Below are 22339 nucleotides of genomic sequence, written 5' to 3'. Positions count from 1 at the left end.
TTGCTCTGACGGAGGGAGGGGCGACTGACGACATGGCTTACAGGGTTGGCTTACAGGGAATTAAAATCAACAGAGGGGGTGGCTTTGCGAGAAACTGAATGGCCCCCTCAAGGATAGAACTCAAAACCTCAAGGATAGAACTCAAACCTGCGTTTAGCAGGCCGTTGATTTCACGGAGGAAAGGAGGAGAAAATGAATACAAAACAAATCTGGTTTATTTCTTGTTTTGAGCCACTTCACTATCTTTATACATCTTGCTGGCAGCAGACTGTGCAGTACGACCACTAGCCATCATCATCTCCTGGGTGCTCGGCAGAAGATGGTGCAGTATGACCACTAGCCATCATCTTCTGCTGGCTGGAGGTTAAAAGACAGCGCACTGCCGGTAGGACTGAATCACCACGAGACGAAACAAGGGAAATGACCTGGCTGAGTCACTCCCATGTTTGCCCAGGCGCCCGATTAAAAGAGCACCCAGGACTACGTCGACGACGGCTACCAGTCATACTGCCCTGTCTGCTGCCAAAAGGCAATAAACTGCTATTGTGTAGCAATGCAGTACCAAGTCTGCCAGCACCTAGGAGACATACAGAGACAGTGAGCTGAGCGGGCTCCATGCTTGTCGTGGTATGGCGTCTGCACAGGTAACTCAAGAAAAAAGGTACAAAACGATTGTCTGCCCTTGCTTTCACGGAGGGAGGGAGGGAGGGAGGGAACGGGGGCCTGACGATATGTACCCAGAACCACCCGCGACAATGTTTTAGCCCCATCAGGCACTGGGATTTCTACCCAGAATTCAAATGGGCGGCGGGAACTGTGGGATAGTCACCCACAGTGCAACGCTCCGGAAGTCGACGGTTGCCTCGGTACTGTGGACACACTCCGCCGACTACATGCACTTAGAGCACTTGTGTGGAGACACACACAATCAACTGTATAAAACCACTTTCTACAAAACCAACTTCTATAAATTCGACCTAATTTCGTAATGTAGACATACCCTAAATTGCAGCATCACTCCAATCAGACAAAGAGAATGTGTTTCCTCCCAGAGTCAGGTGATACTACTCAAGTCAGCTGGAAAACAAAAATCACTAGACTGCCTCATGGCTTTGTTCCTCAGGTGATGAACATGCTCCCAGCCCATGTCCTCCCATAAGTGGCAAAGTTTGAGTGCTGAACTCTTATACCCTTCTTGGACATGCATCCAGTAGATTCTCCCGCCCCCGCCATGATTTATGCATTTATCCAAAACAAAATAGACTCTAGATTTGAAGTTTTAATCCCCTTCAATCCAGGGAGTGAGCAGAGTTCATGAACCAATATTTTCAGAATATATTTATTTGAAAGGACTACAAAACAGTTTGTGTGGAATCCTAAATCAGATTTGTCATTGAATAAACTCTCCCAACACATGCATCATGTGAGTAAGGTACAAACCCCTGTGCATAAAATTGCTAATTTGATTGAAAACTCTTGATATAACTTTTCCAGAGAGATGGAACAGACTGTGCAATTGCTTTCTACACTGAGGACACTGGTGATTAATCTCCAAGTGAAACCAGTGCATCTGTGGAAGGACCAAATAAAGCTTCTGAATTCTGTTTTCCACAAACTGAAAACTATAAAAGTGCCTCTAAGAATTTTACACCAATCTCCTCCTCAAAGTTATATTCCAGAGTCCTTTCCCACACAGATTTAATACCAATGACCTGATCTGTTGGATAAGACACAAACATGCTATAGACCTAGATCTTAAACACTACAAAAATGTTCTTCCATACTCAGATGTTACAAATCAATGCTCTCTTTCTTGTTTGACCTAGAATGAACTTCTCTGTGTGCTTATTTGCAATTTAAAGTTATTTATTATGCTTCCCAGGCATCCTTCACCTACTCAAAAAATTTCCTATAATTCAGATATTCCTTTTGCAAAGTATAATGAATCACAATCATGCAACAGATAAGAAAAATCCTTGACTGAAATTTCTGGTGGAGAACAAACTACAAAATCATCTTTCATCTGCCTTAAAAAAAAAATCCAGAACTTCTCATGTGACATGTCTAATGCTGATATTTTGCATGGCCTGTAGGGTTGAAGTCTATATTTTTGATTTTTTTGGAACAAATAATGAGAATGCAAGCAACAAACACCTGTGTCCATTAAAAACAGTTATCCTGCAAGATACTCTAGGAAACAGAAAACCACAACTCTTGCATCTCTATTCAAAAAAAATCTCCAGTCTTCAAAACTGCCAGATGCTCAGTTGCCACAGGGCCACATAAGTATCTAGAAACAGGTAGATGAGCAGTTTCAGAATTAAGAAACTTAAAAAGAGATGCACCTCAACTTTTGACATCTTGTCAATGGTAAATTCACAGCCTCAGAATGGTGTCTATGTTCAGATTACTTTCACTTCCAAAACACCTCCCCCTTTCCCCAAAAAAGCTACCCAGGGTTTTTTATATACCATAAGCCCCCACTAGGCTTTTACATCTTTTCCCCAAAAGATCAGAGCTTTATCATGTTTCATAAAATACAGAGTAGGCCCTCAAAACTGGAGCTCTACAAGCCATCACATTAGGGCTGGCCAAAACATTTAAATCAAAACTTTTTTCCCCCAACAGAAAATGAGGTTTCAACTACATGAAAATATTCACAGAAACTGTTTGCTTTCCCCAAAAATATCTGATTTTTTTGTTGGAAAGATGAAAACCAAAAGCTGCCTGATGAAAATTTTTTTGGTTTTTAGCTTTTGTGGTTTTTTTATTTGCTTGTTTGTTTTTGGGGGGGGATCGGAGCGGCAAAAATGAAAACAATTTCTGACCAGCTCTACCTTATGGTATTTGGTCAGCATATCACTGCTTCATCTACAAAGAAAAGACTACATTCATTTGTTCAGGGAGCATTTCAAGGCTTTTAAGAGACCTTGTACAGAGCAGTGAGTATGTATGTTTGTTTTCTCAGCTGCTTTCATATATACGCCCTGATTTACCAAGTTTCTAGTTGATCTCTAACCTTCCTGACATATAACCTTCTGTATATACAATTTTAAGAGACTAGTTTTATTTTTGTATGTACTGTGTCCTGATCTGTGTCACTACCATTTCTACTGAATCCAATATGTTGCTGCTTCAGTCTACTAAGGATATACAATTTCTGATAAGTAAAACAGAGAGAAAGGGAAGAGAAAGCAAAAGGAGGGAGGAGGGGAAAGGTAGAAGGGAAAGAAAAGGGAAAGAGAGGAGGCAGAATGAGTAGGAAGATGAGGAAGAGAGAAAGGAGCAAGAGTGCCACTTGTAATGACACAATCCCATAAACTCATGAATATTTGAGGGAATATTATACCCCGCTAATCATAGCAGCAGGTGCTTACAAATTCTGCAGAATCCAGTGGTTTGTGAGAGATTTAACATTAGCCCATATATCTGTACAAGCTGAGCAAATGAGCTGCTCCTGGTATACTCTTATATAGGGTTGTTTGTAAAACCCTGTATAAACTTACAGTGCTACAAAATTACTGCATAATAATGAAAGTAACAAGTGGTCAGTTCGCCTCCATTCTTAGAAATACCTGTGGGATGAATCTGGGGGCAGGAAACTCCATAAGAATATCCTCAGCCAATCTTCCATAAATGATTCCATGCTAGAATGTGTGGCCTTTGCCTCTCTGAAGAATGAGTCATAGTTTTCTCATGGGCTTCATTTCCAACTCTGCTACTGATTCACCACATGACTAGGGACAAGCCATGCCTCCCCGTGCTTCAGTTTCCCCATCTGTAAAATGGGGACTATTACCCAAGCTTTGTAAAGGGCTTTGACATCTACATCACAGTATACATATAATTAATAATAAAAATTGAAAAGGAAATTAATACATTTACCTAAACATGCATTTATCTCACAGTATCCAGCCCCGTTGTCCGTACTCAGGCCAAACCCTTTGATTAGAATATTTTGATGCATGCTGGGGGAAGGTTTCCTGTATAAGGACTGCAAGATTCAACTCAGTACTGTGCAAAGGTTCTGTGTATGCTTAAAAGAAAATCTGCAGAAGCACAGATGATTTCACAGACAACAAGGGAAGACAACATCTTTAGCTGGAGAACACTGTGGGAACAGCAAACTTTAAAATATGTATTCTGTACCTGGTTTTGCCTCAAAGTGTCTGTTCAAACTCAGTGTGAAGTAGGTTTACCATAAGTCTGTATCTCCTTTTGCACTAAATTGTCACTGAGCCTTACTTTGAAAGGCTGACTCAACATTATTACAGATGTGTGTAAATATGATTGGAAGCCCTGATGAAAACACATTTGATTCTTACATGATAGTGCCAATAGCTGTTTAATTTTAAACCTGAATCACAGTAAGGGCTTGACCTGCTGACTTTGCTACAGCAGCTCAAAATATTTACCTTACATGGGCAAAGAAACCTACAGTGCAATAAAAAAAAAAAAAAAAAAAAAAGAGGAAGACTAATACACAGTACAGCAGTGACAGAACCACAAGGGTGACTGTAGGAGTGAGTCTCTTTTTCACTTTCCTCTCATGTTAGACTGTTTGTTTAAAAAACCCTCGATATTCTCTTAGAAAATCTCAAGGAATCTAACTGGAGCTCAGGATTACACCTGGCTACGTGTGCTAACTTTTATTATGAATACAATGAATATAGTCCAAAACCTTTTTTCTTTTCTTTCTTTGTTTTGGGAAGAGAGGGGGCGGGGAGGAGGAAATAATTGTAATCATGGTATGTTCAGTGATTTTAAAATCAATCATCAAATATCCTTTAGAAAATGTTCACTTTCCACAATGCCCTTTCTCTAGATCACATAGTCATCATTCAGACATTAATGTGATTTACAAGCTGACTGCCTCTCTAAACAAGAACACTTTCCAAATGTGAGAAGAAACAGTATTACCTCAAGCCTGCAAGCAGTTTGGGACAAGTGAGAGGTGTAAATTATCCCTGTTCATCCCAAGCAGGTTTTGATGGACTTTTATTACTGAAAGGTACGTACATCAGAAATGCAGATCACAGAAAAATAGTTACTTGCACTAAAGAAATGAGCATTTTAGTTTTCTGCATGCATAATTTGTCCCTCTTATTTTAGGTCTTTGTCACACATTGCACCCCACATTTGGGCATGAGCAAGTTGAGTGGTGTGCTTCCTCCCTTCTTCTCTACCCTCACAACTTTGTCTTGTTCAATAGTCGGTTAGAAACAGGGTCTCACGCTGCCTGTAACTATCCATCCATGTTCTATCCACTACTATATCTGTGCGAAGCAAAAAAACTATTTTGCTAGGAACTACTCAAGCTTGCACCACTTGAACAAAGCCTTGCATGCACTGCACATGCAACAGCTGTCCTGGATATCTAACAAGCACTGGTTGTAATGGCAGACTCAGAGTAAGCTTTTATCTCAAATACAGCTAAACTGATGCAATCTGTAAGGATTTCAACCTCCGTCCCCCAACAGGAAACCACAAAGCATTGTGGTTGCATCCATTCTGCTGGACTTCCTAAATTTCTTCTTGAATTTAGAAATTACCCAAAAGCACCAAAATTATTTAAAAGTCCCTGTTCCCAGCAACCTTGATAGGCGTTATGCGATAGCGGCTTCGGGTGTCCCAGAAATTCTTGCACAAGTTACAAACCATGGGGACGCACCAAAACTGGCAAAGTAAGGGCATTGGTGTGTTCAAACTAGACTACTGTGCAGATAAGCAATGTAAAAATCAACATACCTTAGTGCCATGGTTCCCCCTTTAAAAAAAAAAAAATTGTGTCTCCCTTACAGATATTTTAAAGCTTCATGGCTTCTCACAACCAAATACCTCTTTTTAAAGCAAAAAACTGACTCATGACAGATTCAAGAGGGACACAAGAGTTTGGACGATTCTGTGATTTTATTCAAATACACAGTTTATTTAATTATGTAATGTGATCTAATCTATGTTTTTAAAACTATTAGAAAAATGGATTTTTATTAATGCAAATGTACAGTAACATGTTAACATCCTACATTGTAAATTACTTATTCAGGATCAGGTTAATATTCAAAGAACCTGGCTAAAGATTCTGACGTACTGGATTTTTTTACATGTTTGGACATAGCCAAAGATTTGAGCGAGAAGAACAGGCTTGTTTCTAACTGCATAGCTGCACAATGTTTGGTGGAATCTCTGAGAGTGCCAGACAGAAGTTGTTTTTCAACATGATATTTAGTTTTAGTTTTCACAGAAATCAGTGCTGAAAACTAAGGCTCAAAGAGACAACTGGAAGTGAATGGAAGAGCACTTTCATAGTTTCATCACTGAATTCTCTGTACTCTCCTTTAACGGTAATCCAGAATTCCTAGTTTGTTAGATTTGAAAATTTAGTCTTGTGTGTAATCACTTAACAGTTTTAAGAGATTTTCTTGTGCCAAGATACTTAAGGTTGGAACAGCATCAATGGTTACCGAGAACAGGTTTTGATCTAGCTGGTACCTGGAGATTCATGTTCAACTCCAGGAAAATATTAATCAAAATGAGACTACAACTCAGGCAAATGAGTTAATATTTGCTCTTTAATAGCGTTTTGAACACTTTCACTCTGTTCTTTGAAAAAAGTCAGATAACCCTGGAAACATCTTGTTAATCCCTTTTCAACGTGGTGTCTCCAAAGACAAAGCTTCTTCATGAATCCCTCAATTTTCTCTTTCATATCTATTATATCTGTATTCCTACCTTGAAGTTCACTGCATTAAATTTGCCAAATATGTCCACTAGGTAAGCTAACCTAGAGAAGAAGTCCACATTACACATGTAATCTGCAAGGTTTGTTTTCCCAAGGAGGAACATTGTCATCCAATTCAAAGACATGTAACACTTCCCCGTGTGACAGCCACCTGACTTCACTGTCAAACATAAGCGGAGTGTGGTCAGATACCATCTCTCTTCGCCCTGTATACTAAAACAATGCATGTTCACTGCCTGGGATTTTATAAAATTAACAAATTTAAGAACAATATTGAAGGCCTTCTATACTTCAAGTTGCAATTTCTTTGATGCCAAAGCCTGGCAATGAATTTTGCAGTGAGCCCTAATTGCTGCTGATGTCACTTTCTTTCATTGTGCTGCAACCCCACTATTCTTTCTGGGCAAGGCTGCTGCCCCAGCAGTGCACAGCCCCACATCAAAAGCCCAGTTAAGACCTTCCTCCACTATAAATTGAGAATTATGACCATTTCCTCAACCGTTGTTTGGGCTGGGATTTTTTTTGCAAAGTAAATATTCTTCACCTATTGTACCTGCTTTGACAAATCTCTCAAAATACAGAAGCTGAGTCATAGAATCATAGAATATCAGGGTTGGAAGGGACCTCAGGAGGTCATCTAGTCCAACCCCCTGCTCAAAGCAGGACCAATCCCCAACTAAATCATCGCAGCCAGGGCTTTGTCAGGCCTGACCTTAAAAACTTCTAAGGAAGGAGATTCCACCACCTCCCTAGGTAACGCATTCCAGTGTTTCACCACCCCCCTAGTGAAAAAGTTTTTCCTAATATCCAACCTAAACCTCCCCCACTGCAACTTGAGACCATTACTCCTCGTTCTGTCATCTACCACCACTGAGAACAGTCTAGATCCATCCTCTTTGGAACCCCCTTTCAAGTAGCTGAAAGCAGCTATCAAATCCCCCCTCATTCTTCTCTTCCGCAGACTAAACAATCCCAGTTCCCTCAGCCTCTCCTCATAAGTCATGTGTTCCAGTCCCCTAATCATTTTTGTTGCCCTCTGCTGGAATCTTTCCAATTTTTCCACATCCTTCTTGTAGTGAATCATGTTGGCTATGTCTGTGGATTGCTCAAGCTGCAATACTAAACACTGACTTTTCTTAACTTGTTCTGTCAGCTGGTGCTAAACGTTTTCTGCAAGGTCGTCAATGCATCAGCAGATGGCATTATTTGGCAGGAATATTGTCAGTGCTAGGACTGCTTGTTCCCCAATTATAGTTCTAGATGTCTATTGCTGCCAGAAGTAGTAGTGTATCACCAATGGTGTGTGCTTGTTCGCATTTTGCAATTAGCATGGCCACAACATAAGCTGCTTCTAAGGCTTTTTGAGAAACAGTTGCTTCTTTAGACATGCCTGGTTAATTTGCTGCTTTAAGTTTGTCTTGTTTCTGATTGAAAAAATGCAGCTCTTGTTTACAAATCCCAGGAGTTTGGTTTCCAAATGTCACAGTCATTTCCCTGGCCTCATTTACTAACATTTCCAAACAAGTGAAATTATGGCTGTGGACTTTCCACAGTAATAACAAGACACAAAAACCCAAACATAATGTAACAGCCATCATATTGTCTACTGTTCTTCCTTTTCTGTTTATCTTTGTGAAAATCATCATTTCTTCAGATGCATGTTGGCTACATGTAGGTTTAGCACTTGGTAAAACTCGTTTCATTAGAAAAATAAGACACCTGTGTCTCCCTCAGCCTTCATCCCCTATCTGCACGTGCCCCTGCTGCTGGCACTGGGAGCCTCTCTTTGCCATCTGCTCTAAGAAGGGGTGTTCAGCAGAGACTTCCTGCTGAGGTAAACATTCAGCAGATTTCAGAGTAGCAGCCGTGTTAGTCTGTATTCGCAAAAAGAAAAGGAGGACTTGGGGCACCTTAGAGACTAACCAATTTATTTGAGCATAAGCTTTCGGCTGTAGCTCACGAAAGCTTATGCTCAAATAAATTGGTTAGTCTCTAAGGTGCCACAAGTCCTCCTTTTCTTTTATTCAGCAGGAAGTCTCTCTGCTGAGGGCCCTGTGCAGAAGTAGAGGGCACAGAGAGGCTTCCAATCCTGGGCGCAGCAGCAGCAGGACAAGATGTCAATGATTTCTAAGCCTAGTTTAATAGTTTCTTAATTAGGAAAAAAAAGTGAATATCAATTAAGTTTTGTCCCCAGACACTCAGAGCTCCCCTCTGAGCCCCTTGTGACTCCCAAGGGAGCCATGGCTCTCAATTCAGGACGCAGTGCCTCAGTAAACACAGATCTTTTGAGCCATCATTCATATGGCAGATAAATGCTCTTAATTATGGAATTAGGAATTATGCCAAACTACTGTGACACCACTTAGGTTTAGCAGTAGAGAACAGTTTTACATCAAATTGTGGCATTTCCCAAGTAAGGATATCACCTTTCAGATGAATTCATGAGCTATTTTTCTTACCTACTCTTTAATCTCTCAGGTTTCAGAATAGCAGCCGTGTTAGTCTGTATTTGCAAAAAGAAAAGGAGTACTTGTGGCACCTTAGAAACTAACAAATTTATTTGAGCGTAAGCTTTCGTAGCTACAACTCACTTCATCGGATGCATACTGTGGAAAATACACTGGGGAGATTTATATACACAGAGAACAAGAAACCATGGGTGTTACCATACACACTGTAATGAGAGTGATCACTTAAGGTGAGCTATTACCAGCAGGAGAGCGGGGGAGGGGGGGAACCTTTTGTAGTGATAATCAAGGTGGGCCATTTCCACCAGTTGACAAGAATGTCTGAGGAACAGTGGGGGTGGAGGAGGAGGAATAAACATAGGGAAATAGTTTACTTTGTGTAATGACCCATCCACTCCCAGTCTCTATTCAAGCCTAAGTTAATGGTATCCAGTTTGCAAATTAATTCCAATTCAGCAGTCTCTCATGGAGTCTGGTTTTGAAGTTTTTTTGTTGAAGAATTGCCACTTTTAGGTCTGTAATCGAGTGACCAAAGAGATTGAAGTGTTCTCCAACTGGTTTTTTAATGTTAATTCTTGACGTCTGATTTGTGTCCATTTATTCTTTTACGAAAAGCCAGTTTGACTAATGTACATGGCAAAGGGGCATTGCTGGCACATGATGGCATATATCACATTGGTAGATGTGCAGGTGAACGAGCCTCTGATAGTGTGGCTGATGTGATTAGGCCCTATGATGGAGTCCCCTGAATAGATATGTAGACACAGTTGGCAACGGGCTTTGTTGCAAGGATAGGATAGGATAGGTTCCTGGGTTAGTGGTTCTGTTGTGCGGTTGCTGGTGAGTATTTGCTTCAGGTTGGGGGGCTGTCTGTAAGCAAGGACTGGCCTGTCTCCCAAGATCTGTGAGAGTGATGGGTCGTCCTTCAGGATAGGTTGTAGCTCCCTGATGATGCATTGGAGAGCTTTTAGTTGGGGGCTGAAGGTGATAGCTCATGGCGTTCTGTTCTTTTCTTTGTTGGGCCTGTCCTGTAGTAGGTGACTTCTGGGTACTCTTCTGGCTCTGTCAATCTATTTCTTCAGGTCAGCAGGTGGGTACTGTAGTTGTAAGAATGCTTGACAGAGACCTTGTAGGTGTTTGTCTCTGTCTGAGGGGTTGGAGCAAATGCGGTTGTATCGTAGAGCTTGGCTGTAGACAATGGATCGTGTGGTGTAGTCTGGATGAAAGCTGGAGGCATGTAGGTAGGAATAGCAGTCAGCAGGTTTCCGGTATAGGGTGGTGATTATGTGACCATCGCTTATTAGCACCATAGTATCCAGGAAGTGGATCTCTTGTGTGGACTGGTCCAGGCTGAGGTTGATGGTGGGATGGAAATTGTTGAAATCACGGTGGAATTCCTCAAGGGCTTCTTTTCCATGGGTCCAGATGATGAAGATATCATCAATGTAGCGCGAGTAGGGGCAGTAGGGGACGAGAGCTGAGGAAGCGTTGTTCTAAGTCAGCCATAAAAATGTTGGCGTACTGTGGGGCCATGCGGGTACCCATAGCAGTGCCGCTGATTTGAAGGTATACATTGTCCCCAAATGTGAAATAGTTATGGGTGAGGACAAAGTCACAAAGTTCAGCCACCAGGTTTGCCGTGACATTAATCGGGGATACTGTTCCTGACAGCTTGTAGTCCATCTTTGTGTGGAACGTTGGTGTAGAGGGCTTCTACATCCATAGTGGCCAGGATGGTGTTTTCAGGATGGTGTTTTTAATCTCTCAGTGTCCCACAGCACAAGGCAAAATCCAAGAAAAAGGAGAATCACTCAAAGTCCTGTAGACACAAACGGTGTGTCATCACTTTGTTTTCGCATCATTTCGTCATGATCAATAGCATGACACTTATGGGCCTATATCCAAGCCTGGAGAAATCAATTGCAACTCCAGTCAAGTCAACTTCCTTGCTTATTCCAAGACTGAATTTGGCCCAACGTAATTAATAGGCAAAGTGTTACATACTAGTTATATTAATAATAAAATCTAATCTTTTAGATTTTGAGCTAATGAAGAGAAAAATGTACCCCTCCCCCATTTTTAACTTTAATTAATCCCCAGATTAAGGCAACATTGTCAATTTAAAAATCTCACTTCTGTCTGAAAATTTCCCACCGATCTTGTCGCTTATCACACATAAAGTTACAATAACTGAAATACTTTTCCCAGTTTGTTTACTTTGTGCTTTTGACCACACTTGGATTCAAATTAATTTCAGTGTTTCACTGTAGTTGGTTTTGCCCAGTTTGTCCAAGTTTTCCAAACAGCAACAGGGAGAATTTAAAGAAAAAAACTACACACACACACACACACACTCTCACTCACTCACTCTCTCTCTATATAAACGACCAAACCAATTAGCAGAGACCTCAGGGGCAGATGTACAACTGGGTATTACATTTAACTGTTTTATTTTCCTTTTAAATTGTGAGTTAACAGCATCTCTAAGTTACACAGGTGTTATGTGAACTAGAATGCTTCAAGGAAACTGCAAATGGACATAACAGAAAATGCATTTTTGCTCATTATACAGTGTTTATAGATCCATTTTTCACTCATGTACAAGAACTCCTGTATTACTTAACTTCTCAAAGACTGATTGAGAACTTTGTTGCACCCCAATTTTAGCTACCAAAAATACCAGACTATTAAAAAAAATTAAAACACAATGTTTTCACAGAGTTAAAATGAAAAAAAGTCTTTAAATTAAAAATATAATACATTTCTAGCCAGAGCTTCTTTGTTATGGAAGATTTCAGCTTAAACATGATCGTATAGCTAATAAAATGGGAAACAAAATGAGAAATCTATATAAAGGTACTCAAAAAGCTGGTCTTCAAAGAATATTCAGACAGATGCTTCAATTTAACATTTTAAGCAAAAAGTGTTGATACAGTGACATATCACTGTGTCATATCACATAACATAATGAAAAAAACAAGCATGAGAGCCCAGACTATGAAAATGATGCCTGTCCCTAGGTTCAATTGTCAAGACACTTGCATGAGAGATCAGAGCCTCCCTCTAGGGAAATGATACACCAAGTCTGAAAATGACATGTTTGCAAGCTCCTCAGACTCTAGAGGGTATAAACTACTAATCCCTGAACGGAACTAACAGCTGACTTAGTCCCATTACGCTCCTTTGTGGGTAACCTGCTCAGAAACACATAGAAAAGGAACTGGTTGGAAAGATCATCCTTTGCGTCAAGTTGATCCTCCCTCAAAACAGAGTCCAATCAAAGTTTCAACTACAGGGCCCCGTCACTGACGCCACGCTGTTTCAAGCAGTGCTGACATTTTCTCTGATTATGCTCAGAGTTCTGAGGAGACACCAGTAAGTTTTTGGCTCAGGTTGTGGCACAATAGAGCACTTGCATAATCTGCTGTAAGGCTCATCAATTTGTGTCTGGGAGACTTACCACTGACCTGGGAAACCAGTGAAAAGGTTTGTGCCTCTAGTCACTGTTTTGTGCTGCAGAAACAGGTGCAAATGTTAACTGTGCTCCCTATTTTCTATCAAAGATGCAACTGGGATGTAAGGAACACCCAGTTATTGTTGCACTTGCCAGGAAGGAAGTATGAAGGGATGTCCAAAAAAATCAGTATCTACCCGTGGAATTTTAAACAACTGCACTTGGGCACAAGCGGACACCGAGCCTTTTGCACCTCGCTTTACACTGCATATCCCCATTAACCATCTTGTTTGAAGGAGCAAATGGAGGGACCCCAGCTTCCACTGTTGCTTCACCGATCCACTGCACTGGGTTTATTACATGACAGTATGGGGTCATTCACAGTGCAGCTATATCAGGTACCATAAATGGCTATGGAAGAGAGAGAGAGAGAGAGGGGAGGAAGAAAAAAGGTGTCCTGTGCCCCCCCAAGGCTCAGGCCTCCTACAGGATCAGGCTTGCCATAAGGCCTACGGGCTATGAGTGCGGTTCATGGAGTTAACAAATTACTCTTCATGTTCAGATTTAATTTAATTTTCAAACCAGCTACACTTCAGAGGAGGATTTGGATGAGCCAGACACAGAGGAGCTGTGCCCCAACCATGTTGCCACCACTCTGGGGACCCTGGCAACAGGAAGCTTTCAGAGTTCTGGGGGCTACCACATGGATCAGACAAGTCTGCCACCTCCAGCTGCATTAAGCATTTCTCCATGGTATCTTCAGGAAAGGGTTGTAATTCTCTCTGGGAAAGGCTGCAGCACCAAGAGAGTCCTTTGACATTGCAGTTTCTATATCTCCTGTATCAGTGACTGCATACATAGTCTCCTTCGGCCAGGGTATGTTCAGCCAGCAAGGTCACCTATAGGAAGAAAAAAGGTTCCAATCCAATTAATATGTATATCCTTGGCAACACTTATCACATCATTAGGGCCCTACCAAATTCACAGCCATGAAAAACGCGTCATGGAACGTGAAATCTGGTCTTCCCCTGTAAAATCTGGTCTTTTGTGTGCTTTTATCCTATACTATACAGATTTCATGAGTGAGACTAGAGTTTCTCAAGTTGCAGGTCCTGACCCAAAAGGGAGTTGCAGGGGTAGGGAGGGTCTCACAAGGTTATTTTAGGATGGGTCATGGCATTGCCACCCTTATTTCTGCGCTGACTTCAGAGCTGGCAGCCGGAGTGTGGTGGTTGTTGGCCAGGTGCCCAGCTCTGAAGGCAGCGCCCCGCCAGCAGCTGGGCAGCCGGACAACAGACACCGCTCTCCAGCTGCCAGCTCTGAAGTCAGTGCAGAAGTAAGGGTGCCAATACCACACCATGCCATCCTTACTTCTGCACTGCTGCTGGCAATGGCTCTGCCTTCAGAGCTGGGCTCCTGGCCAGCAGCCACCGCTCTCCAGCTGCTCAGCTCTGAAGGCAGAGCCGCTGCCAGCAGCAGCGCAGAAGTAAGTATAGCAGTACCCCATCCCCTCCCCCAGTAACTTTGCGCCCTCCCCCACAATTTCTACTATTACAACACGGTGAAATTTCAGATTTAAATAGATGAAATCATGAAATTTACAATTTTTAAAATCCTATGACCATGAAATTGACCGAAATGGACTGTGAATTTGGTAGGGCCCTACACATCATCTTAGACAAAATTGCCCAATACCCAGGAGCATGTCTTAAATCCTTCTGTTCTCAGACACTCTGGGCTGTTTGGGAACATTGACTGGACAGATCACTGGAGACTGGCTTCTGACCAAGTACCCAGATTAATGTCACTTTTCCAGTAGAACTCTTGCTAAAGTTAGCAATTTAACCAAGGTGGAGACAAAGAAGACTATTCTCACAGTACCCACAGGCAGCTACACAAAATAGAAATGAGGGGAATGATCATACAAAAATAGCTGTTTATATTTCCTTAAGCTTTCCACCCCAGCCTCTCATTCTTTTCTTTTGTATTTGATGCTGAGGTCTCTGAAAAAGCAATTCTGAAACTGGTACTTCACTCACTCTCAACGGGTTGTGTTGGCTCCTTAGGGGCATGTAAGCCATCCTCTACAACTGATGCTGCACCAAGATACTATTGTACACTTGACTCATGAGGGTAACTACCACGGAAACACATGACCTTACAATCAGGAGCACATCTGATGGTCTGGGATCAGTCCTTTTTTGTGGCCAAGCAATGATACATCCATGGTCTATCACCAAGCTCATGGGTCATTCGATATACCACATGTGCTGCTTCCTCTCAGGTCTTTTCAACAGCTTGTGCCTGTTGCATTTCAGGAAGCAAGTCAGGTCCCCAATCTGTTTGTCTCAAGTACTATTCATTGCCCCTTTCCAGTTCCACCCTCCCTCCTACATTACTTCCCACAATCAGCCCCTGAACGTTGTCCACCTTCTCTACCTCCAGGATGATTAGTAGTTTTGGTCATTATTTCTGTCATCATCCAGATCAGTGGAAACCTCCTTCCTTCCAAGTCCTCCAATGTTATTCTCATTCCACAGACTCTTCAGCAGAATCAAACTGCTGAACATGCCTAGATGGGAATTCCTTGGAGATTTTGGCTCTCTCTTGGTTGGGCTCCTGCTGATTCTTATGACAAGCAACCAGAAGCATGAAGACGAGGACCTTATGACAACTGCCTTGCACAGCCTTCCCTAATACTTGGGTTGTCTCATCCTGGCACTGGGTGATTTAGAGTTCAGGAAGTAATGGGGGGGAAAAAACAAAACCGACAATGTATTGTTTACATTTTATTAATATTAATGAAAAGTGCAAATAATACAAGAGGGTGTTTGGTTTGGTTTTGAAAAGCAACACAGACAAATGTCAGCTGAGCAATATTAAATAAGATATGTATACTTGTGTCAGTAACACATCAATCAATATAGTCAAAGTCTTCTGGAATCCCAAAACTTTTGTCAATTCTGTTCTCTTCAAATCCAAATTTCCGTTTGGCCCAAGATTTTATTGCAAAGATATTATCTGTGAACAGAGTGAAGAAATGTTTCAGTTCACAAGCAGAATGGGGGCACTAGAGTCCTCACTACCGTAAACCCTTCACCACCTCTGGAAACATCTGAAAAAGCATAGAGCTGCAAAGTTTCTGAATATAATTTACTAGGTAGGGCTAAGAGAGGAAAGAGGAATCAAATGCTTGTTCTGTTTTTATGAATAACTGAGCACCGCTACAAATGCTAATGAGGCAAATAGGGTTGGTAAAAATATGTGCATAAAAATAAAAATTATACTCAAAATGAGTTTTTAGTCACTATTATGTCCTTAACTATAAATTCTGTAGCTATTTTATTTCGTATAGTTAAAATATTACTTAAAAGATTAGAAAAAATTGGGCTTGTACAGTTATTTTTTGGGGGGGCTTCTTCAAGGTTTATGAACAGAAACTTGAGAAGGTGTACGCTTTCAAAAATATTCCTATCTGATTATTTTCACCCAAGAAATATTAGCAATATCAAATCTGTTCTTCCCTGATTATGCTGAGGACCTGCTGAACATCCTAAAGAATGTGCATTTTCTGTGAACTCTCACAGCTTAATTTGTTAAAGTGTTAATCATTGAAGCCAAATAGATGTAACAAAACCAAACTGAAGTGTTTCAAACAGACCGATAAAAATCCTCTCTCCTCTCAATTATCCAAATGCCTCTCATGATAATTTTACTTGATCTCCATTCATTTTAGGGCTGGTGTAGTCTAGCTTGTAACTGAGCCAGCTGTACTGCACTGGTGTAAAGGTAAAAAGTTCAGTATATCCACACTGAATCATGTTAACAACCTTCGCAAGTTTTGCCATGCACCTGCAATGTGCTGTTCTAAAAAGTTACAACGGCAATGCCGTGAGGGTAGCTACTTCACAGTTCCCAATACAGCCTCCAGAAGCAGTGTATTCTGGGTGACTTTTCAAAAGGCCACCAGTACACTGTGGGGCACTAGGCAGAGGACTAGTCTAATTAGTGGTCTTTTGAAGTCACTGAATACATTCTCCCACTACTATTGAACAGCTGAATAAGGGCTAGTCTACACTGGCAACATTAAAGCACTGCCGCGGCAGCGCTTTAACATGGCGGGTGTAGTCGTGGCACAGCGCTGAGAGAGAGCTCTCCCAGCGCTGTAAAAAAAACCACCTCCATGAGAGGCATGGCTCCCAGCGCTGGCGCACTGTCTACACTGGCACTTTACAGTGCTGAAACTTGCTGTGCTCAGGGGGGTGTTTTTTCACACCCTTGAGCGAGAAAGTTGCAGCGCTGTAAAGTGCCAGTGTAGACAAGCCCTAAGGTAGCTAACATGAACCTGAACATGATTTGCCCTGCTACATGTTGACTGCGAAGTCCTGGTCTGTTGTATCATCTAGCTTGACAGAAGACAACTGTGAACAAATACGATAAAATACTGTAACGTAGAATATGCATCTATTGTCATAAAGTAGCAAAGATGACATGTCCAAGTTTTTCGAGTTTTAAGTAAACTCCTGGAGTCAGAACTATGTAATTCTTTAGTACACGTATTTTAACCATCAAAGAATGTGGTACTAGTGCTCTATAAGTTAGTTAATTGTAGAAATACTGATAAATCATAAGGTAATTTTAGAATTAGTGATAAATCTGCTCACTGCTAAAGTCATTATTTTACTTACAACAAAGACAGACATTTCTTCTCTTTTTGGGTTGCATAATATAAAATTTAGTTTGAAAAAATTGGGAAAAATAAAAGTGCACTGAGAAATACTTAAGCTTTGGTAAGTGGTTTTATTTTGTATTAGATTGTTTTATCATAATTAATTATTCAGTATCCTTTAATTATATTATACATTACATCTTCGAGTAATATAAAACTGATTATTTGATTGTTACGCTAACCTCTGTAATTGCACAATTGTTTAGGTTGGGGGAAATTATCTATCAAGCTACTCTATGACTATGTATCTTTGAAGTAAAGTTTTTACCAACAGTTATTTGATATTATATCAGATATTATAAAATTGCTATTGAGCACAGATATGCTACAATATGGAACCAGGTTTACAGATTAGATAGCAAAGTACAATCTCTTAAACACCTCTTACAAACGGAAGTCTTGGTGACACTCAATACCCACACAGAAATTATCTTTAAAAATAAATACTTTTTCCTGTTTCACAACGGGGCAGTAACAACAACAATTATGTTCAACGATAGGATATAAACAACAAGAAGAAATAATCATTAAAAGATCTTCTTTTTCTATCAAATATGGATACAATTTATCGCCTACCACTTCTCTGTTTCTAGAAAAGACTGGGCTATTCATTTACTATACTGTGAATACAGACAAATTCTCAATAAATGTAATTTACAAACACAATATTCCCACAAATTAAAACCCAAATGAAAAACACACATATTGTCTGCTCTGCAAAAGGGCAATATATAACACAAATCACCTGCAGAGCAAAAGGGAGGGGGAAATAATGGGGAAAATATTTCCATAAGAACCTCATACAGTAACCTTCTTCAAAACTGCAACAGTTTATAGATTTCATCTGTGACACTGAGCAAATGAACTACTTACTCTAAGCAAGAATAATTACTTTATCACTTCACATATATATGCACATCTGCATGCACACCAGCAACAACAAAACCTCCATGCAGCACTGTAAATTTTAAACATTCAAAAAATGTAAATTAAGATTAAATTAATAAAATAATCCATTATTTTCTATGCATCTTAAAAAGTATACCAGTGCCAACCCCATCACAAACATTAAGGAACTCCTGCTATTGAAGTCTCCTTATATCAACTGTAGAAATTAGCTCCAGACTGAAATTTGGCAAACCAAGTTTCTACTAGGAGAGGAAGTCTGCTATGCATTCTGAAAAAAATTAGACTGGTAGGTTGTTAATTATATATGTGAAACACACACATCTATGCACCCATGACAGTACATTTCTAGGGGGGTTATTTCCCTGCACTTCCAGAATCAAGGCTCATTTTAGCTGAAAAATTACATATAATTTAAAAGTCCTATAAGTCACTGAGCAGAACTTTGAGTTGAGTTTCGCTACACTCAGGCGCCATAATTAGGAATGTTGTTGAACACTGTAAATGCATACCCACCAGTCCATCTGTTGGCTGCCTCCTTGGCGACTTTGTTTGCTTGACCTGAAAGAGAGAAAAACCATGTACATACAAGGCACAGTCACATAATTTAACAAGTGCAAAACAGTGAGATGATGTTTATATTGACACAGTTCCTATGAACCCACTGACCACAATGAAGATATTCACCTGTGGCTTTCAAATATGTCTTTTTTAAGATTAACCTAGTTTTGGGGCATTGTTGAATAAAAAATCATTAACAAATGACCATAAAAGATACATTCTTAAAAATACTTTTGACACTTCAGATGGTATTTTAAAAGAAAATAATTCTGGTTTAGTCCGCTTGGTGGCTCAGCAATAGTGCTCTGCACAACTATGTGGGAGATCTGAATTAGGTCCATGGGCTGGAAGTGCTGCAGGGACAGCTGCCTATTCTCTGAGAGAGAATGCTTGGCATTACTCAGGAGCAATCTCTCTCGCCTGTAAATATTCTTATTTCTGTAGCATCACAGGTGTGCACGACTCTTTAGAGAAAAAGTACATAGCAACAGTAGTGGCCTGTGAGGTAAATCCAGTGTATCATGTGCCTTAGAAGAGGGAACCAGAGAGGTTCTCGGGACTTCATCAGAGATACTAAAGAACCCTTTGATGAGACACAGAAAGAACAACATTTCTGGATAACAAATGCAAAAATAAAGGTTAAAGCACTTTTTAAAAAAAAACCATCTCCACTGCAAGTAGCTTAAAAAGAGTTTCCTATGACACAAACCAGTTTCTAAAAAAGTTTATTAAATCTTCTTGTCCTTATTGGTGTAAAAGCTGTATCAGCCTGGGAACTTATTAGAATCATCATATTTCTCATTCTTACATATACCTTGACCATTTCCAGTCAGCCTTGCTAGTGCTTGCATGATAATATTCATTTACAATGGTCAGCATGAAGTACAAAGTTTGTCTCTAGGGGTACTAAAAATGAATAGGAGATAAAGTGTTCATAGTCATGGATTCTACTGTAGGCAAATGTTAATTATCTTGTAAACTAAACTTAGCACATGCTAAGGTTGGTACTCATTATTTAACCTTATGTGCTGCAGTCAGTGATGTGAAGAATGATTAGATAATAGTAAAATGTAGTGGTGAAAGCTCTGAATTCTTTAAAGATGGACTAAAAAGGGGGGGGGGGGAATTGGACTTGTGCCCTTTTTGCTTCTTTATGATGTATGAAGGCAAAGAGAGTGTGTTTTTTATATTGGAAATTCAGGTCATATCTGTCCTGAGAGACTCTATACTCTTCTCTGCACTGGCATTTGTTCCGAGAATTTTCCATTGTTGCTTCCACTGGTTCAGCAGCTCCATCGATGGGAATGCTAGCACTGACAATGTACTGGCAGCATCAGCATTTTAAGCACCGTCTGGCCTAGCCCTGCTCAGAGCAGGTCTACAAAATAAGGGCTTGTGTAGTCTAGGATAAAATGTGCATTTTTAAAAAATGCACTTTTTCTCGTAGCCTAAACGAGAGCATATTGTATAGACCTGCTGTGAGCAGGGTTAGGCAATGTAGTACATAAATTGATGGTAGCCAATTACATTCTCAGCAAATAGAGGATAAATAGGTACTTATATATTAAATTACTGTTTATTCAATTCCAAGACAAAGTACATTCACCTACAAAAATCACAATATTAACATTCGATAGACATGCTTGGTTTGTCAAATATGTGCAGAGATTTTGCTTATTTTAATAATATCACCAGAAGCGTATCATGGGTACTATAAAGATTCTCACTCTGTAATATGGTAACACCCTGTGAAATGGGAAGATTGATGATTATATTGCGGTTTTACTATATTAATATTTCTCTAAACAAAATCTCACTGTGGTAACAATTATTGTTTTGTCTCTGATATTTACATGGCATGGATTTGTAAACCTTATAAAACTTCCTAAATAAATAGTTACCAAAAAAAAAAAAGGAAGAAAGCTGGTAGCTGCCTGGAGCCTTGCCTTTGCTAGCACTCCCACTGGTGTAGCTGAAACATTGGTAGGCAGCATCTTCTGATCAGTGCTTCATTTGTACTGAGAGAGGTGCTGGAGCTCAAGCAATTTTTTTTACTTTTATAACTGATATGGCAAGCCCAGAGGTGCCGGGGCTATGACTGACACGCCTAGAAGTGCTAGGGCTCAGCCCTGGCACAAATTAAGCACTGCTTCAGATTGTAGAAGGAGAGAAATGACATCACAAGAGTTGGAAAGTGAAGGTTTAACAATTAAGATGGGAAAGGATTTTCAGCCACACTTTCTAACTTAGTTTGTTTTGCTAAAGCCTATTCAATGAATGGTAACACTGTATAGAAAACTAATCTTTGTCAAAGACTAAACAGTTAAGATGTGTGAAATCACAATGTACGTGCTCCAAGACATCCAGTAGGTCCCTCCAGCAGAACTAGAGTTGACAATGACATTCTTGATATTTTTATGGTTAAAAAAAAAACAACACGCAGATCTTTTTAAAAGCCACTTTCAGGCTCTCTTTAGACATAAAGCAGCAAAAAGGGACACAAGTCAATTTTTTGTTTAAAATCACTCATTGTTCATCTCTAAAGGGTTACTGTAGCAACAATGACCCAATAATGTTCAAAAGTGGTCCACAAAGGTAACACATCCAGGCCCAGCAATCTTACTAATAAATGCTGAAAACTCTCAGCATCCAGAACCTGCACATTGATTTTCTTCCTTCAAAGTTTTTAGGTGGCAAAGAAAGAATTGTACTGAATTCCCTTTCTTACCCTGACTTACTTCATATTTCCAGGCCACCCTTAAGGCTTATCTTAACATTTTTATGTACAAAATAAGATCTCCAAAAACAGGAACCTCAAGATCTTGCCCATGAGAATAATGAAATGCCAAGTCTCCCAAGACAAAGTAGCTAAATTTACAAAACAAGTAGCAGCTGGTGACGGTGTGAGCTACCATACTAACTCAGTAAGCAAGTTTTATGGATTTCTTCACTGAAAGGATCAGAGATTGCAGAGAAAACTGGCAACCTTTCAAGGATATAGTTAACAATCAGCCTGCAGAACTGTTACCAGGTAATGCAAAATATAACTAACATCTTAAATATTTTTGGGGTAAAGTAACTTTTATATCTTGAAGTGTAATTCTGTTGTATGGAACAGCAGCAGCTGCAATTATTCTCACAGGCTCACAAGCACTGTTAGTTGCGGGCTTCCTAGTACTGCTCATGAAGGGAGGTCTCTGTAAATAAGAACCCTACAGTTACAGAAATGGAATTCACTCAGTCTCCCTTTGTATATAGTTACATTTAAATATCAAAATGGTAGCTATTGTAAGAATGTCTGTGAACCTTAATCTTCTATACTTCTTCCTACTGACAGAAACAATTTTGTATAGAACATTTTCTACTTCCCTGGGTCTAAGGCCTCGGCTGTTGAGAAATTCATTAAACATTTCCCTTACCCCTCCAAGCACAATAGGCCAGATTTTCCTCACACTAATTCTTGACCTCTCTTGGAGAAG

The 22339-nt window shown here is 40.2% G+C and overlaps 1 protein-coding gene across 2 annotated transcripts in view; it reads right to left on the bottom strand.

Annotated features, from left to right (window-relative positions):
- Positions 1 to 11890: 11890 nt before the first annotated feature.
- The window catches only part of MND1 (meiotic nuclear divisions 1), a 52651-nt gene continuing 42202 nt past the window's right edge, over positions 11891 to 22339 (bottom strand). The window contains exons 7-8 of one of the 2 annotated variants that reach the window (XM_074950036.1): positions 18816 to 18860; positions 11891 to 13563 (exon numbers count right to left, since the gene is read on the bottom strand). In XM_074950036.1, coding sequence (XP_074806137.1) covers positions 13547 to 13563; positions 18816 to 18860 — 62 coding nt within the window. In that variant the 3' untranslated portion in view covers positions 11891 to 13546. Of the gene's footprint in view, positions 13564 to 15563; positions 15686 to 18815; positions 18861 to 22339 lie in introns of those variants that run through there. The other variant, XM_074950035.1, reaches the window with a different exon arrangement.

Source organism: Natator depressus, chromosome 4, assembly GCF_965152275.1.
Source record: "Natator depressus isolate rNatDep1 chromosome 4, rNatDep2.hap1, whole genome shotgun sequence".
NCBI classification, from domain to species: Eukaryota; Metazoa; Chordata; order Testudines; family Cheloniidae; genus Natator; species Natator depressus.
This window is presented reverse-complemented; position numbering and strand designations above follow the sequence as displayed.